This window comes from Indicator indicator, chromosome 4 (genome assembly GCF_027791375.1).
Source record: "Indicator indicator isolate 239-I01 chromosome 4, UM_Iind_1.1, whole genome shotgun sequence".
NCBI classification, from domain to species: domain Eukaryota; kingdom Metazoa; phylum Chordata; class Aves; order Piciformes; family Indicatoridae; genus Indicator; species Indicator indicator.
The window spans coordinates 6,949,709-6,971,562 of NC_072013.1; the positions used below are offsets into that span (position 1 = coordinate 6,949,709).

The 21,854-nt window shown below is 37.9% G+C and overlaps 1 protein-coding gene across 1 annotated transcript in view; it reads left to right on the forward strand.

Annotated features, from left to right (window-relative positions):
* The first annotated feature begins 442 nt into the window (after window positions 1–442).
* Window positions 443–21,854, forward strand: part of SIPA1L1 (signal induced proliferation associated 1 like 1) — a 76,794-nt gene continuing 55,382 nt past the window's right edge. Inside the window, exons 1-4 of the mRNA XM_054400311.1 lie at window positions 443–1,940; window positions 10,580–10,710; window positions 11,335–11,523; window positions 17,685–17,859. Coding sequence (XP_054256286.1) covers window positions 443–1,940; window positions 10,580–10,710; window positions 11,335–11,523; window positions 17,685–17,859 — 1,993 coding nt within the window. The remainder of the gene's footprint in view (window positions 1,941–10,579; window positions 10,711–11,334; window positions 11,524–17,684; window positions 17,860–21,854) is intronic.

A 21,854-nucleotide genomic window follows, 5' to 3' on the forward strand; every position in this document is an offset into this window, starting at 1 on the left:
AATTGAAAGCAGGTTTTCTAGAAATACTGATTCTATATAACAATTACTTTGATAGTTTCAGTTATGAAAAAAGTTATATGTAAAATAATTAATGCTTTTATCTTTCTTTTTTTCTGTTCCAGGTTTAAAAGAAGCATAAGCAATTGGATTACAACTGACATTTTGGAGCACAAGTGATGTTAAAGCCGTTTGAACGTCTTGGAGCATGGCACCTTGTAAAATGCAGAATTTAAAGGAAATTATTACTTACCAAAACCTACTGAATATCTGAATTTTCTAGATCTTTTGAATTTAACTGTGTGCTTAAATGTCCATGATTAAGATCTCATGCAACCATTGTATATTTTGGAGGCTATTCTCCAAAAGAGAACTGTGTATTTAAAAAGCAGAAATGACTGTGTTTTCTCTTGGAACTTACTAAGGTTGATCATACTGAAAGATCATGACCAGCTTAAAGCGGTCCCAGACCGAAAGGGCTGTTGCCACTGGGGTATCAGTGGGAACAGATGGCACCTCAAAAGTCCACTCGGATGACTTTTACATGAGGCGCTTCAGGTCACAGAATGGCAGCTTAGGATCTGCAGTCATGGCGCCAGTTGGACCTCCTCGCAATGAAAGTTCCCATCACGTTACCTCCACCCCTGGAGTCCCTAAAATGGGAGTCAGGGCAAGGATTGCTGATTGGCCCCCAAGGAAGGAGAACATCAAGGAAGCAAGCAGATCTAGTCAAGATATTGAAACATCAAGTTGTCTTGACAGCATGTCTTCTAAAAGCAGTCCTGGGAGTCAGGGAAGCTCTGTTAACCTGAATGCTAGTGATTCTGTCATTTTAAAGAGCATCCAGAGCACACTTAAAACCAAGACCAGACAATCTGAGAATCTAGACTCCAGGTTTCTTACACCCGATGGCTATCCCAGTTCCCCAAGGAAAGCTCTTCGCAGAATAAGGCAACGCAGCAACAGTGACATTACCATAAGTGAGCTTGATGTGGATAGTTTTGATGAATGTATTTCACCCACTTTTAAATCTGGACCATCTCTCCACAGGGAGTATGGCAGCACATCTTCCATAGATAAGCAAGGAACTTCAGGTGAAAGTTTTTTTGACTTATTGAAGGGCTACAAAGATGAAAAATCTGATCAGAGAAGCCCAGCCACGAGTAAGCTCAGTGAACTCCTGATCGCCAGTGGAAGCAAGGGTTCAGGGTTCTCTCTAGATGTTATAGATGGGCCTATTACTCAAAGGGAGAATCTGAGACTCTTTAAGGAAAGGGAGAAACCACTCAAGAGACGCTCAAAATCAGAGACAGGAGATTCATCCATTTTTCGTAAGCTGCGCAATGCCAAAGGTGAAGGGGAGCTTGGGAAGTCTTCAGATCTTGAAGATAACAGGTCAGAAGATAGTGTCAAGCCTTGGACTTGTCCAAAGTGTTTTGCTCATTATGATGTACAGAGTATTTTATTTGATTTAAATGAAGTGGCAATCAACAGGCATAATGTTATTAAAAGAAGGAATACAACCACAGGTGCATCTGCTGCTGCTGTAGCATCACTTGTCTCTGGACCTTTGTCCCACTCTGCAAGTTTCAATTCTCCAATGGGCAGCACTGAAGACCTGAATTCAAAAGGAAGTCTCAATATGGACCAGGGGGATGATAAAAGCAATGAACTCGTGATGAGTTGTCCTTACTTTCGTAATGAGATTGGTGGGGAAGGGGAGAGGAAGATCAGCCTTTCCAAGTCTAATTCAGGTTCCTTCAGTGGATGTGAAAGTGCCTCGTTTGAGTCGACTCTGAGTTCTCATTGCACGAATGCTGGAGTAGCAGTTTTGGAAGTTCCCAAGGAGAATCTGATTTTACATCTAGACAGAGTGAAAAGATATATTGTTGAGCATGTGGACCTTGGTGCATATTACTATAGAAAATTCTTCTACCAGAAAGGTAGGTACATTTTATTTCTCCTTTTGTTTTATAATGAGTTTTTGTTTTACCCACTCAAAAAATTCAGTTGATGCATAATAACATTTGCAAGAATTATTTAGTTTTGTAATTAGTGGTGTTTTAACATGGTATATTGCACTAATCAGTACATGCTGTGCCTAATAGTCTTTCACAGGATTGGAGTGAAAACCCTCAGTGATTTTAGTACTGATACAGTAACAGTTAGAAAAGGCTACAGATCATAAATACCTCAAAACACAGTTTCGGTATCCATGTGAGTGGGCAGGGATTAGCACTTGAAAGATTAAAAAAAGAAAATAAAATTCTAAAATACAGAAGTAATTGCTTCCTTTCATGTCAAGACTTGATATATTGAAGATTTAATGAAATGTTCGGCTTGGAAAGTTAGCATTTACAATTATCCTTGGTCATTTTAATATCTTAAATCATCCATTTCAAAATGTAAGATTAAAAAAATAACATTCTAAGTCGATAATATCATATAAATAAAGATAAAAAACTGCCTTCCTCACGAGTTTTCTTTCTAGAGTGATGGCTATAATGAAAGTCTGATTTGTCAGATTTTGTGGAAAGAAACTATCACTCTGTGTGTGTGTATATATTTGTATGTATTTATGCATACACAGGTGTGCATGTGTGTTGTAATGACAAAGATGTACCTGAAAAAAGAGTACAATTCTCTTATCACATGGTTCTACTGAAACCCAGGATTATAATTTTCATTGGAGTTATGCAGGAAACAAAATAAATCAGATCAGAACTTTTTTGACCTACAGACACAAAGAAAAGCCAAACATTATCCAGATACCTCCCTCACAAAATTATGCTGCACAGTCTGGATCAGACCTAAGTATCTCTCTTCTTGATTCTGAAAACGCATGCAACTTCAAAAGAGTTGTATCTACAGGTTTGTGTGTTGCCTTATGGTATCTCCTGATGGGTATAATAGGTCTGATGACTGAGGAATGTTTGTTCAATGATCAGGTTTCATCTCTTCCATGAAAGCATCTCGGAAGAGCTTGTTTCCTAGAGATGAAAACAAAAACGATGCTTGGTGAAAATAAGTGGATGGTCAGTTCAAAAAAGGTCAACTTGTTAACTCTGTGTTACAGTTAATAATCTCATCTACTATTTTTCCCTTGCCTTGAAATATGTCCCTCTCTTGCCTCTTCTTCCCTGCGTTGTCCCTTGGTTGGGTGGTTCTTGTCTCAGTCTCTGTAGTCTCTCTCCACAGTCTTTCTGGTGCTGAGAGGTAGCCTTCACTTGCATGGTTTTTGATAGTGCTGATCCTCATCCTTTGGAGAGAAAGGCATGAGGAAAAAATGTTGTTTTCCTGAGAACAGTAAAGCCAGATGCACAGTGTGGGATGAAACATGCTTGGAGAGGAGAGTCTGAAATGAGAGACCTTTGCCTGCGATAAGTCCCATCTGTCTCCCTCCACAACAGTTTTATTCCTTAAGACTCTCGAGTTTTTGCAATCAGCAACTGAAGGTGCAGTTCATGTTACAGCTGACCTGATTTAACAGCATTTCAACACTAAAAGGAGGCAGCTTTATTCCTACTGCTTCCTTGTACAAGATCTCTTGTTTTCTGAAAGCCTGATAATCCAATTTAATTTATTAACCAAGCAGAAATGTTGCCATCATAATAAATTTGATTTTTCTTGCTTGATTATTTCTCTCCAGTCTGGGAGAGTCAAATCAACTTTCCCTGCAGTCAGAGAAGTGCCAAAGTTTAGTGCCAGGTAAACAAGGAGAGTGAACAGCAGGAGGAGGATGCTTGGGATTTCAGCCCTTAGGCAACAGTCATTTATTAGTTTGCTTGTCCTTCCCTTAAGGGAAACCACACCCTCATGCTGCTGCAATGCCAGTCACCATTTCTTTCTTGTTGTAATTAAGATGAATTGGATAAAATTGACATAACCTAGCCCTAAGGGTATTGGCGAGGGGTAACCAAATATAGAAGCGTCAGCATGTGTATGGAGTGGGTTTGGAGGGAGAAAAGCAGCTGTAGGTTTTTTACCTTAAGCCCTAAATCTGGATTTTAAATCCATTGTGTTCAGTCCAGCTGGCAAGAGCCAGGGGCATTGTGCCTACCAGAGATTGTTGACTGAAAAGAGGTGCTTCTGAAGCCTTGTCAGATATGCCCAAGCCCCACAATTGTACAAGTATCAAAGACATTTTGTTGACCACTCAGCAGACTGCCTTTCCCCATGCAACTTCTAGGCTAATCTGAAAGGTACTGGATAGTGTTACAAGTTAAAGCAGCATTACAGAAAAAAATAAATCAAGGAACTCAGTTGTAACTGGAAGTTTTTATAACATGAAGTAAGTAATGATGTGGAAACTTCATTGTTTGAAGAGGAGGTTGGATCTTTATGATGCTATGAATGGGATAGATAGTGACAAAAAACAGTTTCAGTGGGATCAGCACAGCCCATTTAGTAATGGTAACTTTTAAAGATCTCAAACCAGAAAAATTTCACAGAATTTAAGAACTACTGAAAGTATTCTAGACCTTGTAAAGAATAAAAGTGATGACCCAGAAATTGTAATCCTTCCTTTTGTTTTTATTCCAACTTGAAATAATAAAGTAGGTAATTTAGGAGTATATCAGCCTGTTTTAGGAATGATTAACAGTGCCAGCCAATATGTTTTAATTAAAAGTAGGTCTTGTCACAAAAAGTAGTAATTCTTTTGTGTCTTAGGAAAAACAAACACAGAAAAAAAAGCCATTGCATCTACACAGCCATTTTAATTTCTCCAAGGTAATCTATTGAGATGCTGACAGTGACTTGACTGAAATCTTCAATTATAGGAGAGTAATAGCTTATTCTTTACAGTTGTTGTTATTTGGATGACAGATGCATCTAAAATTTTAGCAGGGTATGGGGGGGTGGTATCAGTGAGCTGGGTCCAAATCTTAACCTAGCTAGTGTAAAATGTTTGCGTGTGATATTTATGAACGAGTCTTACACAGAAGTTCATTGATGAACCTAAATGGATGAGCATTTGTTTGTAAAATAAATACTAAGGTAACATCAAGATATTTGACCCTCTATAGAGTAGCAGTAAAACTGTTGGTAAATAGTATTCTGGCCTGGTACCAGAATACTGAAAATACTGATGGGAGGAAGGTCATTAGAAAAATGGTACAGATACTGGGAAAAAAGCTTTGTAACCATAGTCCCCCTGGTTGAATTCAACTCCTACTTTATATCTGAGCTAATTGTGTAGACTCCCTTTGTTACTCAGTGGAAAGAAATTAACCTTGCAGGATGACTCAAGTTGCAGTCTTGCTTCCCTCAGTTCACTAAGGAAGGCTCATAGGGAGCTATCTCACGTGGAAGTGTTTATACTTACAGGAGGTGAATGCTGCTCTTGTGTTGCAAATGATGTATTTGCAAGTGTCTCTGTTTCAACAGGTGTATTTGATAGAGATAGACTTGTAATTAGAAGTCCTGAGTCTAGATGTTTATAAGCAGTGAGATATCTGGTAATGCCAGTGCAAAAAAAAAAGAGGTGGGGGGAAGCCAGCACAAGAAAAAATACTGAAAGTTGCACAAATTTGACCTTGGAATAAGATGAGTCTTGGAAAAAAAGGAATTAACTATATATGGGAAAAAACCTTAAAGGAAGGTGGTTTTTTGTTGTGTTTTTTTTTTTTTTTGTATGATGTTTTGCCCTCTTCTCAACTAAGTGCCAGAAAAGGGCATAATTGGGCCTCTTCTGGTATCTCCGTTTCTTCATCTGATAGAGATGAGAATTGTTCTAAGATGCCTCCCTACTGGAGGAATTTGTAGTTTGTACAGATGTTGTCGCTAGCTGGACAGAGTAAGGCTGGCTTCAGTTCAGTACCAATAAGCTTTCACACTAGTGTTGTAATGCACACATGCTTTCACCTCTAGCTGTTTGGCTGTGTCCAAGGGCAAGTTTGTAATCTGACCCTGTGGAGTTAAATCACAGTATAGGCTGAAGGACATAAATTAGATCATTAATAACAATTAAAAATCTTTCAAAGTGTTTTGGTACTGGGCAAAAGTTTAAAAAGCTGGGATTTTGGAAATAAACTATTTTTCTCTCTAAACTTGGTGGGTTTAGAATCAGAAAGAAAACAGGTTGGACTTGTTTGGTTGTTTTACTTTTCTACACAGTGGCACCAAATGTAAGGGTACGGAGAGGAAGGGGAAGATTTCAAAAAGCTACCTGCAAATTGCTTTGGGGCTACATTCTGCTTATATAAGTGCTGCTTAGAAAAGAGAGCACATGGCTCTGGAGGAGCAGTCTGTTGTCTCTGTCCCCTCAGCTGAGTCTGGGAATTGCAGTTCTCATGGAGTGAACCCAAGCATCCATTTAGTTCTTGTCGTTATCAGGCAGTAGTTTCTAACATCGCTACCATTTAGGACAAATTTGAGTTACTGGCTTAGAGTGAAAGTCTTGACTGAGAAGTAAGTAGTTTCCTGAGCTGGTTCTATACTGGATGAGCTGTTTGTCAGCTTTCCTGTAAGTCTTGGCAGCCAATAAAAAAAACCCTTTGCTCTAATGCATTACACTGCTTCATATTCTATCCCCAAATCAGTACCTTACTTGTATGTAGCTGGACTTACAGAAGATTTACCATTACCAGTCCAGTCGTGAGCAACAGTCTGAAGACATTGTAGGACTGAGCTCCAAGATGCTGCCGTCTTGTTTCCAGAGAACTGCTGGGCAAAATTTTCCAGCATTGGAAATACTGCAGTAGGATCAGAGGAACATGCTTGGTGCGTTGCATTTCATTCTGAAGTGCGATGTTTGGGATTTTTGCTTCTGGTCTGATTACACAGAATACATGAATCAAATGCAATACGCAAAGGTAAACAGGATAAAAGCACAAAAGAACCTCCTTGCTCAAAATCAAGTGTATTTACTTGGATTTCCTCTGCAAGGGAAACTTGTAAATATCTGCCAGGAAAATTGCTATTTTCACTTTGTTCTTTCACTCAGAGTGTCTTTTGAACTGTGTGATAAATATTTAGCTATTTTTAAAAGTACATATAAATATCTGTTTTAACGAGAAGGTACAACCAGTTATTTTTTTTCCCCCATGAGTGTTGCTAGTCATCTCCTGTATGTCTTCTAATGAAATAATTAGTTAAGCTTGAGAAGTGTTCCTTTCAGTGAGGTTCTGTGTAGGATGGAGGAAAAAGCTGTCTACTATTCATGTTTGTCAAAACATTCTTGAATTATGGTCGTGAAATAATCCTTGTTTTTCAATAAAACTTCTTATTAACTACTCTTGGATATCAAGTTTCATGCACTTAAATTCTGCTACTGCTTTTCCTGCTAAAGGAAAGAGAAAAGGTTGCATGCAAAGAAATTCAGGGTGTAGTGGAAAATGAGGTGGAGGTGCAACAAACTGTACCAAAGGGAAAAGTAGTCACATCATGAAGGTCTAAATTGTGTCTTGCAGAATGACTACAGAGGCAAAGTAGAGAAAAAGAGAGAGAGTAAATGTTCCTGTAATAAATTTGAGTAGAGGAGAGGGCAGTGTGAAGAGAGGAGAAGATTGAGGAGATGCATAGGAGAGGAAAAAAGATGACTTGACCAGGGCAGCATGAAGGGAAAGAGCATAAAAGATATTTCCTATTAAGAGGGGAGTGTAAAATTCCACACCTTTTTGTGCATTTTTCCAGATAAATAGGAGTTAGATGAAAGCTGTATCATTTGATACAGACTTGTGTGTGTATTGTCATGTGTTTTCGTGCAGCTTCAGACACTGTTTTTTACCAGCTTTGCTAAATGTGTTTTCAAGATGTAGAATAATTTCTCCTGAGAAAACTCTTATGTGAACTGCAGGCCAGGTGGGTTACAAGATAGACAAATTTTATCAACTGTGCACTTCTAAGTACAAAAAAATTATTGTAATTTTTTGACCTTTTTATAGTATGTATTGCCAACATATTTTTTAGATTTCTTTTTATTGCATGAGCAAAGATACATCAGTATTGTTAAGTCACTAAGTAGTTTAGTGTGGAAATGTCCAAGTTATCTCAGGTTTTGGAAGGTGTGTAACATGCTGGTTGAAAATTGATCTCACATTCTCAATGACTGCTGCTTCTTCATTGACCATCTCTGACATAAACTGTTTGGAGAGCTCTAAAAGCCTTGAAAAAACCAAGTTACTTAATGGAGGAAGAAGAGATGCTAGAGTGCTAATAAGATGGTTTGGGGTTTTAAATATCAGAATATCTGTGTGACATTTAGAGGGTTCGTATTAGTGGAGTAGTATGAGGCTTATGTGGATAGTCTAATTTATTCATAATTTCCCCACTCATGACTAATTCAGTCACAAAAATCTTACACCAACATTTAAAGGATATTTCACAAGATACTAAAAGAATTGTGAATCTGTGCTGAGAATTGGCTTTTGATGACTTTCAGAGCAATTTGGTAAAAAACAAACTTTATAATGCTGTGAGCATGTTTCTTATGTCTCACATGTTCTGAAACTTGAAATGGAAAACATTGAGAAAAGGGAAATAAAATACCAGATATTGGGGAAGAGAACAGAGCCCCTAAGAGCTTAAAGGGGATTTGATCAATGTCTGTAAATATTTGAAGGGTGGGTGTCAAGTGGATGGGGCTATTCTCTTTTCAGTGGTGCACAGTAATAAGATGAGGAACAATGGATAAAAACTTTAATATAGAAGGCTTCACCTCAACATGAGGAGAAACTTCTTTACAGTGAGGGTGATGGAGCACCGGAATAGGCTGCCCAGGGAATTTGTGGAGTTTCCTTCTCTGAAGTCTTTCAAAACCCACCTGGATGCATTCATGTATGGACTACCCTAAGTGATCCTGCCTTTGGCAGGGAGGGTTGGACTTGATGATCTCTTGAGGTCCCTTCCAACCTCTAACATTCTGTGATTCTGTGAAAGGGGTAAATAGCTGTGAGAAGGCAGAGGTGTGATTTGTGGGCCCAAGTAAGTTCATAAGGTAAGAGCACCTACTTGAAAAGCATTTAATATGTTGGAGGAAAGTATAACAAGAACCAGTAAATATGATTTTAAAAAGAAGCAGAATGAAAAATGAGGCACTCGATTTTTTAACACAAGTGTTTAGTTGGAAAAATAGCTGTCATTCACTTTGGATGGAATGTATTTCAGTATCTGTTTTTAGTATCTTCAAAGATGTGGTTCTTCATGACATAAAATATTTTACATTTTGTCTCTATAGGAGAATAACAGAATGCTCCTAAAATTCTTGGTTTAAAGTTCTGGTTGTTTTAAGAATAATAAAAAATATGTATGTAGTAGTTCAAACAGTATGGTTAAATTTCCTTTCAGGGTAGTTACGTCTTTTTTGCTTTCCACTGAATTTCCAATTTCTTCTTTGAATTGTTGAGTTTTCAGCTAGTTCTAGCTTTCTATTTTTATGCATGTGTAAATGAATTCATTTATGCAGATATGCAGCATAGAGAAAGTGATGACACAGGACTTACTTTTCTTGTGCAATGTATTTTTTGACAATTTCTCTTAAATTTTGCTTTCAGGTATTGTATGTTTAAATTGAGTTGTTGCCTCTTGAGATACTTGCAGCTTTGTTTCTATGCTGTTGCAGTCATGGTGATGTACCTCTGTCATCAGCCAGGATAGTTCGTAACACTCAGAAGGCTCAGCAGAAGAGCCTTCAACACCACTGTCTTAAAATGTTGACCTTTAGTTTTTGTAAGAGCACTTTTCTGATAATTTTTAAACTGTAGAATGGTTTGGATTGGAAGGGACCTTTACAGGTCATCCAGTCCAACTCTCTTGCAGTGAGAAGGGACATATTTAACCATACCAAGTGAAAAAAAGCACATGAAGAAACCAAACAAAACCCCTTGGCTTAGTATGTGTACAGCTACATGAATATAAAAATATATCTCAATTAATCAACTGTTCATCTAGTAAGCAGTTTCTTCAGCCCTGTACTTTCTGCCACTTTCCCAGCTAGGCTAGTTTTAGATTCAACTCAGCACATTAAATTTACTCTTAGGGTTGTTTGACACTTGACTTAAAATATTTATTCTAGTCACTTTGTTTCTTGCACTTCATTCTATTTTTCTGGGGTACTATGCTTTTTTTTAATTATGAACAAGTCCTTTTTTCAGCTTCATCAGTTTTCCCCCTTTTATAATTAACTTGCCTGTTTCTTGCCTTTTTTTTGTTTTGATACAAAAGATGTAAGTTACATCCTTTGCTAAGTACAATTGTTTCCCACTCCTATTTTTACATAGAGCGGTGAGTTTCCCACTTTGGTGCATTTGGCTTCCTTGGTTTTATTTTTAAGGGAGGAAAATTGGTTATATTTGTTTAGCTCAATGTGAATGAAGCAGATTTCTATACAAGGGCCAGTCTAAGAGGTGTATCCTGGTTTAGACCTGTTTAAGCCAAGATGCAGTGTTGAATTTCAGCATTCTTGCATAAATGGAACTCATTAGGGAGCTGAATCACGAGAATGAATTCCTGGTAGGATTGAAAACATGCTCCTAATGACTCTAGTGCAGCTAGCAGTTTATTCAGTTTATTTCCAATGTAACAGCTAAGCATTAAAATATGTTTTTGTTTGTTTGTTTGTTTGTTTGTTTTTAAATGCAAGAACACTGGAACTATTTTGGGGCAGATGAGAACCTGGGTCCAGTAGCTGTGAGTATAAGAAGAGAGAAGCCAGAGGAAATCAAAGAAAACGGACCTCAATACAACTACCGGATCATATTCAGAACCAGTGAGGTAAGCAGCTCAGGAATGATAATAAAAGCAACTAAAAGTGAGCAGGGAGAACCAGGTGCTGGGAGTGAGGGGGTGTTGTGTACTTCTCAGGGCTGATAATAGATTTCTGTCTCCTCCACATACGTATAAGCCAGAAATCTCCTGACAAAGTTATGCCACCTGTTTATATTGCACAGAATAAATTCTACCAGTGAGTGAGTTATTCCATAACATCCAGAGGAAACTGTAAAGTTTGTTTTGGTTAAAGCTTGAGAAACTTGCAGGAGTTACATTAGCTAGAAGCAAAGGAGGGAAATTACTTCCTCCATTCTTATATGTGACAGTGAATAGACCTAAGAAGTGTACTTTTATACGCTGATAGAAATATTGCTACTAATCTTTTCCAAGTACTGATTGCCTGTAAAATTTAAATCTGTTGAATCATTTGAAATACTCTGACTACAGTTAGGTATCAGTGAGTGACATTTCATGTATCAGTGTCTGTTTCACACAACATAAGTTACTTAATGTCCTCTGTCTACTGAGAATTGGAAAAGTAATATGTTTTGCTCAACTGCTATTGCTAATTAACCTTTTCTCCGTGCATACTTCAATATACAAGCTATTTTTGTTTTGTACGCTTAGCTTATGACATTAAGAGGTTCTGTACTGGAAGATGCTATCCCTTCAACGGCAAAACATTGCACAGCCAGGGGACTTCCTCTAAAAGAAGTGCTGGAGTATGTGGTTCCTGAGCTGAATATCCATTGCCTGCGGCTGGCCTTCAACACTCCAAAAGTCACAGAACAGCTTATGAAGCTGGATGAGCAAGGCGTAAGTGCAGAGTTATGGAATGAGACGAATTGTCTTAAACTGTCAGATTTGTGCTGTGAACATCTATGCTATTGTTTCTTCTTGCAGTCTAACATTGCCATCATAAAATTGAAAAACATCTAATCATTATCTGCCTCACAAGGGAAAGAATATAGCTATTCTAAGCAGCTTTATAAGAAAGTATCATGAAGATTTTTTTTTTCTACTTCTTGTGGGTTGGACATTAAAGTGAACAAAGTAAAGAATCTCCACATAAATACATTTGAGAAACAAAACTTGAGCAAAACACTTTGTCCTCAGGTTGGTTTCAGAACCTCATCTGTTTTTCACTAAGAGCACAATACAAGAAGATGAAGAAATGGGTAGCTGTGACTATCACAGAGCATTCAGACTAACATGGGAGTGGTGATGTGTGGTCAGCCCAAGGCTGGTGCAGCTCAGTATTGTCACTGACCATTGACTAACAGTCGGTATCTGGCTAACCATATGAGACCAAGATGAGCATGGAGTGACATTTTCCTAGCTGTTGATAGCTGATAGGCTTTTGTAGGGCTCTCTGTCTTACCCCTCTGCTTTATCAGTTTGATGAGTTCTAGTTTAGTTAGTCATTTCTCACATAGAAGTTGTTCTGCACTTCTGATCATGCTTTTGCCTCTCTGGAGGTTTTCCAGTTTCACTCCTCCTCTCCTACAGCTATTTTAAAACAGTACAGTTTTGAAAATGGTGAAAATTTTTGGTTTAGTGTGATTTCTTCTCTCTTCTCTCTCTAATAATTACTGACATTTTATTTGCTTTATGGCTACTACTAAACAGTGGAAGTATCTTTTCATGACATCCTGTTCCTGAGGGATCAAAGTCAGAGCTCATTTTGCTAGATAGAAAGTTGGGTATTTCTATACCACATGGGTATCTTCAAGCTTTACTTGCACTGGGGTTCATCTGCTCAGCCATTACCATAAGTTCCTTTGGCAGGTCTCATAGCCTGCCTTCAATTCCAGTTGAGTAATAACTCAATAATGTTAGCAAGCTGAACTTACCTTAGTATTCATTACTTCTGTCAGACTGATCAAGTGTGCGTTGAATACTGCATGCCCATATTCACATCCCCACTTTACTGCTCATTTTCTTCTTTGTCTTTTAGTCAGTTACATGTCCAAGTTCCTTTTTCTGTACCCTGGCTATTTAGGGATGTTAAGATTTTTTGAAGAAAAAAAGCTTTGTTTAAGTCTCCTGGGAATTCAAGTATACTGTGTATCAGCTGTACCTTCTGCATGTGCTTATCGGCTCCTGCAGAGAACAATGTTGTGATGAGCCAGCGTATGGGAAAGGTTGAGGAGAGCTGGGCTTACAGTAAGCATAGCGTGCTAAAAGAGGGACAGAATCTTTAGATGCTTATGCTGCTTATTCTGTTGTATGCAGTTACGTTTCACGTTATGATATCCTAACAAAGTTAGACGCCTGAGTGTTCTCCTTAGGTGATTAGAGCAGTGATTCCAAATATATCCATGTTCAGCGTTCATGATTTGCTACCTCAGCCTAAACCTAATCTGCCCTTCTTCAGAATCAAATTTGTCAGGCACTTGATGACTCAAGGTTGTCTTTCATTCTCATCTCAAAATATCCTGTTTCAACAATAGAGAAAGTTGAATTTAGTTCAATGTAGCTGCATAAGTGAGCCTTTGGACTCAAGGATCAGTACCTTCCAGATATGCCCATCAAGAACTTGCAATTTCAGTAGTGTTAGTGGGAAAATGTTCACAAATTTTAAAAAAGTATCTAGGAGGATGTTCTATTTTAAAAAAATAGATTCCAAATTTGTTTCTAGTAAATACCTAATTTGAAAAGTAATTTAGCATAACTTGCTTCAGAAATGGGTTATATTTAAAGAAGTGTGAGATTAAATTATCTTTATTTCATATCCCGTGTACCATTAAGCTCTCACGATGTGGTGTATAATACAGTTTTCTGCTACTACTTAAACTTTTGAAAACCATTAAGGACAAGTGATAGTTAAAATTGTGTTGTCTACATCAAAGTGTTTTCTGCTTTTGTGGTAATGAAACAGTTTGACACTTCTACCAGAAAAAGATAAGCACACTCTGTACTAATTAGAAGCTGCATTTTTTTTTTCTTTATCAATTCCAAGCTAACAGAAAAATTTGGGTAACAGCTGCTCTACTAATTAGGTACACAGAATGTTTATCACTTCTCTTTGCTGAGTGTCACACTGTTTCATTACAGCACAAACAGGTGCCCCTTTGATACAACAAATACGATGTTTCATGAATTTAAGAGTTAAGACTATGAAGCGACCTTAGCCATTACATTGTACCCAGTAATTCCTTCATTGAGCCAACTTTGCACACACGAGTTTTGATTAAGATAGGCTTTTTTTTTTTTACTATTTGAGTGTGGTTTTAAAGCAGTTGCTTGTTTTAGTACATAAAGATTTGCAGTTCTTTATTTGAATTTATCTGCTTTTCATTTCCAGACTTCAGATATCTTTCTCTGCCACATCTTAAGAGTCACTTCCATGTGAGATTTTTTTTTTTCCCAGCAAAGGTTTTGGTGTGCAGTGATTAAATCATCTGTTGATCTAGTTTATGATAAACTAAACAGATTGCACTTTTCAAGTTCTTCACTGCAGCATATTTTCTCTGAATTTCATATGAGTATTCTGGATGAGCTCTGTCTCTTTGATATGACATCCAGTATCAGAATAGGAACGTTCTTCTTGCCCACTTTTGTACTGATGTTGTATGCCAGGCTGCATGTTTCTTACTTCCCCTTAGACTGCTAGAGTCATGTAACATCTGCTGCTCTGGACACGCTGCTTCTTACCCAGCTGTTCTTTTATCAGCTGTATTAAAATGCAGTCATTGGGTTTTGTGTTCAGTAGCCATCCAGGTGCTCTGTAGGGCAGCACTAGCTTCCTGCCTAATTACCGCCCACTAATCTTTGCCTTCAACACAGAGTGCATGGTAACTTTCTTCAAGTTTACTTCCAAATATGATTTTTAAATTTGCATTATCAGGGCAATTACTGATTTATTCCAGTAGAGGTTTATCTTTATGGCTTTTCCTCATTCACAGAAATATTGCAAAATGTCAGCTGGCTTTTAATATAATTCCATATTTATAATATAAACTTGCTGACTGGTTAAATCCAAGATATGCTTTCTACTTTCTTTCACTGGGTGCTAGACAAATACTTGGCGTGCACTTTCCCCATATATATAAATATGTAAATACTTTTAGATTATTAAAATGAAGCTGCTACTTTAGGATTTTTACAGCAGAATTTATCCTTCAAGTTCTTTTTTAGCTTTTACTTAGAGTTAATACACTTCTAAGAACTCTAGATTTATCAGAAGGAGGTGTAGTGATGGAGAATGTATGCCTCTGTTCCTTCAGATCTGATTGCTTTGATTCAGAAATAGCAGCTTGTTTTGTCCTTATGAAACTTTTTTTTTGGAGTTCAGCAAATCTGTGAACAGAGCTAGAAGGCTCTTTCTATTGTCCTCATTTCATTTTTTAGGCTGACATTTTCAAAGCAGTGAAGGACAGTTGTTTAGTTGCTCCTGGATGCTGTGGATTCCATTTGTATTTATGCCCTTGAAAACCCTTGCTTCATCCAAAATTGAAGGTTTAAATAGTGTAGGTGTGCTTGGTAAGAATGGTTTTCTGTGTCCTAATTTAAGTAAAATTACTAGAAACTGTTGTAACTAGCAGTAATTAGCAATCCGGCTAAAGCATTGTGTTCCCTGAAGCACCTCCATCTATCCTGTTTCCCTGTGAGTGGACAGAGGGCATATTGGAGCAGGAAACATTTCCAGAGTGGTCCCAGACAAGCCCTGCTACTGATGGTATGGAAAGTGATGGTAGTTTGTCTGGCAGGAGCAGCAGCAGTGCCACCTCAAACCACCCTTCCTTTTTCCCCTCCTTTCTTCTCATTTCCCCCAAGTCAGCGGTAAGTAGCTGGTCCAAGTCCTGTGGGAGAGTACATAGCCCTGTTAGTGAAGGTACCAAATTTGGCTGCTGTGAGGCAGTGAACCTGCAGTGAGTAGGATCATGTAGCTTGCTAACAAAGCATAGATCATAGAAATACACCCACAGCTCTCAGGCTTCCTCAGAAAATTTAAATCTTAACCAAATTGTTTTGTGTAGAATGTTTTCCAAAAAACATTCATCTGTACCTGGATTGTTTAAAGCACTGTGTATGCTGATGGTTGTTTTCAGTTTTTTAGTGAATAGGGAGTTGAAAGAAAAATTATAACATTAATTTGCATGTGTGCAGCATTTGCTTTACTAATAAATCTTTACTTCATATCTTAATACTGTGGTGCCCAAAATAGGCACTCTTCTTTCATAAAGATGAATGGTTTTGATTGTCTTTGCTGCTGAAGAAATTCTTCACTGTGAGGTTGGTGAGACATTGGAATTCAGTGGTCTTTAAGGTCTGCTCCAACCCGAACCATACTTGTATTTTATTATAAGAAGTTTAGGTATAATTAAAAGATGCAATTCAGGTAGTTGTGTCAAGTGATAAGGGACATTTTGGAGGGAAAAAAAGAAGCACTCTAGGACTCATTAAATATTCTTAACTTCTTATAAAATCATAGAATTGTCAGGGTTGGAAGGGACCTGAAGGATCATCTAGGTCTAACCCCCTGCCATGGGTAGGGACACTCCACACTAGACTGAGTTGCTCAGAGCCTCATCCAGCCTGGCCTTAAAAACTCCCAGGGATGGGGCTTCTACAGCCTCCCTGGGCAACCTGTGCCAGTGTCTCACCACCCTCATGGTGAAGAACTTCTTCCTAACGTCCAGTCTGAATCTACCCGCTTCTAGTTTTGCTCCATTCATTTTTCAGTGGGAGTAATAAAGCCAGACTGATCCTTACCCTTCTTTGTTTCCTTCTCACTGCTAATAGTTTGTCCCTGTCACCATTCATCCTTGATAGTAAAATAATAGTCAATTTGCAATTTTCATTTTTTTTTAATTTTAAAATTTAATTAGTGACAGAGTAGGATCACTTCTGAGGGCTTTTAAATTACCCTGCCGTAAACAGAGTAATTAAGCTGAAATGCATTAATTTTAACTTAGGCATGTCCATGTCATCCCAAACATGTTCCAAACCCTTTTATCTTATGACCTGTGATAAAAGCTTTAAGAGTGAATCAGGGTATGTTTAGATGACTTTGCATCCAGTGCCCTTGCAAATAATTGTTTTTCCTTCCCACTAACCTGCAGCCCAAAAGTGTAAATCTCATGCCAGTTTTGATAGACTACCCTTGTAATACCTAGACATTTTTACTAGATGAATTGCACATGTGAAGTCCAAGGCTCTTCCTGCCTGTGAAATCGTAGACAGCAATAAATGGCTGTGGGTTCTGCCTCTTCTCTTCTGTGACTTGTGTCCCTGTAGTCTAGCCCTAAAGAGTACAGATGCAGTCACTCTTGTGGGTGTATTGATTTTGGAATTGGTAACTGTTTGGTTTGAAGAAGCACAATTATGGTTGGACAAATTTCTTTATTCATGTCTTCAGTTTCTGCTATTTTAGGAAAACCAAACAGCAAATTATAAGGAAAATAAAACTAAAAAGCAGATATATTTGAGCATCTGTGCTACTATTTTCTATGTTACTGCATTGTTTGGCCAGACAAGGCTGACTGAATGCTATGGACTCTGTCAACATGGCTAACAGGTGAAGACACTAATAGGCAAATAATGTTTATTTTCTCTTTGAGGTGAAGGAATGTTAGTTTTGTCTCTTACTGTAGAAATGAGCACATGCTGTGGAAGGATAGTAACCATAATACCAGCCTAAGAGTGACAGTCAAGTTCCTGGCTTTACTCAAACAGGGCTTTCCAGTATAAGGCATTCACCATTTGTAAGCTACAGAGTTGTCCTCCAGAAAATAAGGAACATTAATGTTTGTTTCACTTCAGAAAGCAGTTTGACATCTTGAGATAAAGTGTGTCATCTTTGAGGCAATTATGGTGGAAAACAAAGAGAATACTTGGAATTAGACTAACATTTGAAATTAGAGTGATAATTAGGTATTTTTTTATTTGTGAATTACGAGATATGAAATTAGTAAGTAAGTTGCTTCATCACTTGGTGTATATATAACATTTTAATCTTTTCCCCTTTGCAGTTAAGTTACCAGCTTAAGGTGGGTATCATGTACTGCAAAGCTGGGCAGAGCACAGAAGAGGAAATGTATAATAATGAATCAGCAGGTCCAGCCTTTGAAGAGTTTCTGCAGCTCTTGGGAGAACGAGTTCGACTCAAGGGATTTGAAAAGTATCGTGCTCAGCTGGATACGAAGAGTAAGACTTTTTAATTTATTTTTTTTTCCCCTTAAGTGGACAAAATGCATCATATGAGTGCTAGCTGATTTTCTATAGGGGTTCTTAAAAAGAACCTCTTTGCTATAGGAAGACAGTTGCTTAATACTAGAAGTGAGAACAAAGCAAGTGTGTGATTTGACTCGTGCACCTAAGGTCTTTCAACTCTGGTAATGACTGTATTGTATTTTGGTACTAATTAGGTATGAAGTCATCACTAATGCTGCACCAAGAAATTGGTAACTATGGAATCATTACTAACATTGCAGATTCATCATTGTGTGTAGAGTAACCAATACAATCGGTATATCATAATTATTTTTTTTAGTGATATGTTAATAGACTACCACCAAAAAGGTTTTGAGAACACATCTATGTAACACTGCTTTGACAAGTTCATCTATTGCTTTTTCTGTTGTGTCTCTTGCAGTTTGGGTTTTCTCCTAGCCAGTTTTGTCTTACTGCTGATACTGAATGTATTCCTCCCCCTGTGATTTTTTTCTTTTGAGTTTTGGAAAATAATCTGGATTTGGCAGTAACATTATCAACTTAAAGTGTTAAAATATATTGCAACAAAAACTCAGTGAAAGGAGGATCTTGGGTGGCAGTATCTATAAAAGATTCTCCCTAGTTTTGCAATCAAACTTGTGAAATACCTGTTTATCAACTGATGCCTGCTGTGTTCAATTTGTAAATCTGTTTAAAAATACTCGGGGAAAGTTTGGCCTGTCTTCCTTTTGAATATTGGAACTAACTAGTTCTCATGGAAATCTTTTGCTATTTTGCTCATTTGCAGCAAATGAAATTAAATACAGAGTTGACTCATGAAAGCTGAAAAGCATTCATCAGCTTCATTGCAGCACAAACTGTGCTCTTGTCATGGGTCTCCTATCAACATACAGTAACTTGCTGTGCCTTAGTGCTCCACCATCCTACCATATGCCCTTAATTCTTAAAGGGATCACATGCCACCTCTTTGGGCTCTTCTTGATCAGCCTCATCTTCAGTCTTCACAGGGTTATAAAATTTCCTGTGGTTTTAAAGATAAATCAATATTTATTTCACACACATTTACTGTTGAGTCTGCTTTCTTTCAACTGGAGTTGTGTCTTCTCTATGCTTTTGTGATGTTATCCTAAACAAACCAAGTCTCTCTTAACTGGAAGGGAGGTGTGGGTTTTTCTGCTTCCCCTCCACACACACAAGCAGAATTTCTTGGTCTTGTGTGCTCATCCAAGCTAGAGTACCCAGTCTGTAATTTTAATGGCTGGTATTGTATGCACAGTTCCAGATGAGATCCAGACAGTTTTCTTGCTGTAACAATTTTTTGTCTTTACTGGAAATACATTATACACTAGTTCTCAGTCTAAGCTTTCCTGTGCAGAAACTCTGAAGTGTTATTTTATTAGTTATAAACATAAGCTAGGTCAAAAATGAAATGTGTGTGGAAAACAGAGAAAATGCTTATTGTCTCTTAGCTTCTGGTTTTATATTATGACCTCCTTGTTATTTTCCATTCTTAAAGTAAAATCTACTCTTCTCTCTGGTTTAGTTAAGATATCTGTTAATTAAAAAAAAAACCCAAAACCAAAAACCCACAACTTTTTTTTCCCCCTGTTTTGGGGTCAGTCCATAGACTGCTTTCTAGTATATGGAAATGCTGAATGAGTAAGAGTGGATTCATCTGGTCAGATATACTCACAAAATGTGTAACTGTCTTAAGTACATGTTTGAAGTTTTCTTCTGAACAGGGGAATTTTCCAGTAATGTTTGAGCTCCTTCTTGTTACTTCTGATTCAAAGAAAATTTTGTCATGTTTTGAATTTTTTTTTTGTCCTGCAATCTAGCACCTGTTGAATGGACACGTAAGTAAAGTTGTGGTTGTTAATGAAGATTTTTTCACTTCATGTTGAGAGATGGCACGTCTTCACATTGCCCAGTAGACCTACCAGCTGTATCTAAAAATGCAAAAAGGCTTTACATGAACACTTTACTGTGATCAGAGAGGACGGGGAATACTATGAGTGGGAACTGTTGATTTCATGAAGGGCTTCCTACATTTTCTTTCAGTCAAGGTTTACAAGCTCACATGCATGGGACCTCATCAGCTAGAACCCCATAGGGGCTCTGCATGCTCTTGTCTGCATGCTCACTGAGGAAACAGCTAGCATGGCATACATGAGTTCTCCATGAGCAGGTTTAGACAGCAGCAAATGAGAACAATGGTAACAAACTATTGTAATTGATCTTGATGCTCCTAGGTTTTCCTTTCTTCCACTGGGTAAAGCACAGGCTGGATAATGGTGGAAGAGAACGTGGTGTTTTGGGGGCACAACATTAAGATCACTGGGTAACTACATTTGGAAACCCTCATTGCCTATTCTGCATACAAAATGGAAAAAAGAGAGAGGAAAATGAAAGCCACCTTGTGATAGGCAAAATGCTAAGACCAAAAACTGTATCTCAGGTATGGGGAATAGGTAAACAACAGAGTGCAGGCAGGTAATAGAACTTCAGTAGCTACCCTAAGTCATCAATCGGTTCTTTCTGCCTTGGCCCTAACACAGCAAGGCTGGCAAAGGAGGAGGCTGTGTTTTTTCCTGGGACTTTATTGAAAAAAGTAGGTCTGAAGGTACAAGGCAGTTTCTCCCTTTTCCAGCTCTGTGCTTTTCTGTTGCTAGAGATTGCTGTAGTGAAATAGTTCTTGCAGGAAGGTTTCCTGCATAAAAATTCTGTTTAATGTCAGCATAGCTGATTGCAAAGATGCTCTTGAAAACAAATGTCTGTTCATTGACTTGCAGGAAAGGTCAGGGCTATGTAGGTTACTTTGCTAGTTCCTGTACTTTTGACAATACTTTGCAGTCTATGAAAAGCAAGATGCACATGTGGAAGGAAGCTGATTTGTGTAGGTACTCTGGAAATGTTCTGAGTATGTTTATAATTTATGCACATTTAGAAGAGTCAAGTTGCTCCAGCAAAAGGCAGTTTCAGAACAGTTGTTGTTCTTAGAAATGTTTAGAATTAGGGGCCTAATTGGTAAGTATCCATAACAGAGCCAGTTTTTAAAAGGAGGAATCTCATGCATCCTATTAACTGAAAGCCTGTTTAAGTATGTTGGATCCTTCAAGGGCTTTGTAGCTCTGGATCTCTGCCAGTGCCACTGTGGAAAAGAGCTGCTACTTTCAAAGTTTTGTTTGTGTATTTCTAGAATTACCAGAGGGGAAGCAGTCTATCTCCTGGTAGCCTGCAGACTTTGGGTAGGAAATAAAGCTTGAAAATGCCATCTATCTCACGGTTGCTACGAAGTTTATGGGCATCACTTTAAAGTTATAAACATCACAGTAATCTTTCAAATTCTAACTTCAGTCATTTGACTTTATTTTCTAGTTGTAATGCATGCTTTATTTCTCTTCCCCTTACTTAGTCTTATTTCTCAGTACTTTAAATCAGTAAGTGGGATCAGCTGGATAATGCCAGGCCTGGAAGCTCAGCATGTGAGTCCTGCAGAGGAGTAGCATGGTTGGTGCAGGAAGTGAAAGAGTTTGGTTAATGTGAGTTGTAGGAGTTTATGAATTACCTCTCTAATGATACTATGAACTTAGCTAATAATAATATGTTTCTGTATTAGACATTCATACTACCTGACTCTTTGGTTAAGACATGAAAAGAATATCAAAACAGCACAGAAGATAGTAAATAGATGAGAAAACTAGGGAATGAATGGACCTCATTGGCTCTAAACACCAGTGTTTCTAGCGAAATAGTACATACAGATGACCTTCTTAACTTGTACTATTTAACATCTTTTCAACAGAATAGACTTACTGTTGGTTCTGAGACATTCACTGGGAGACAAATAGTCAAAGAAGATCAGAGGTTCCTTGATGGCTCAAGAAGCAGAAATAGGGATGGAGGGAAAACCATCTGCACAGCATGTTTGTGTTACTCATAAATGTTAAAAAAGGAAGCATTCTGTC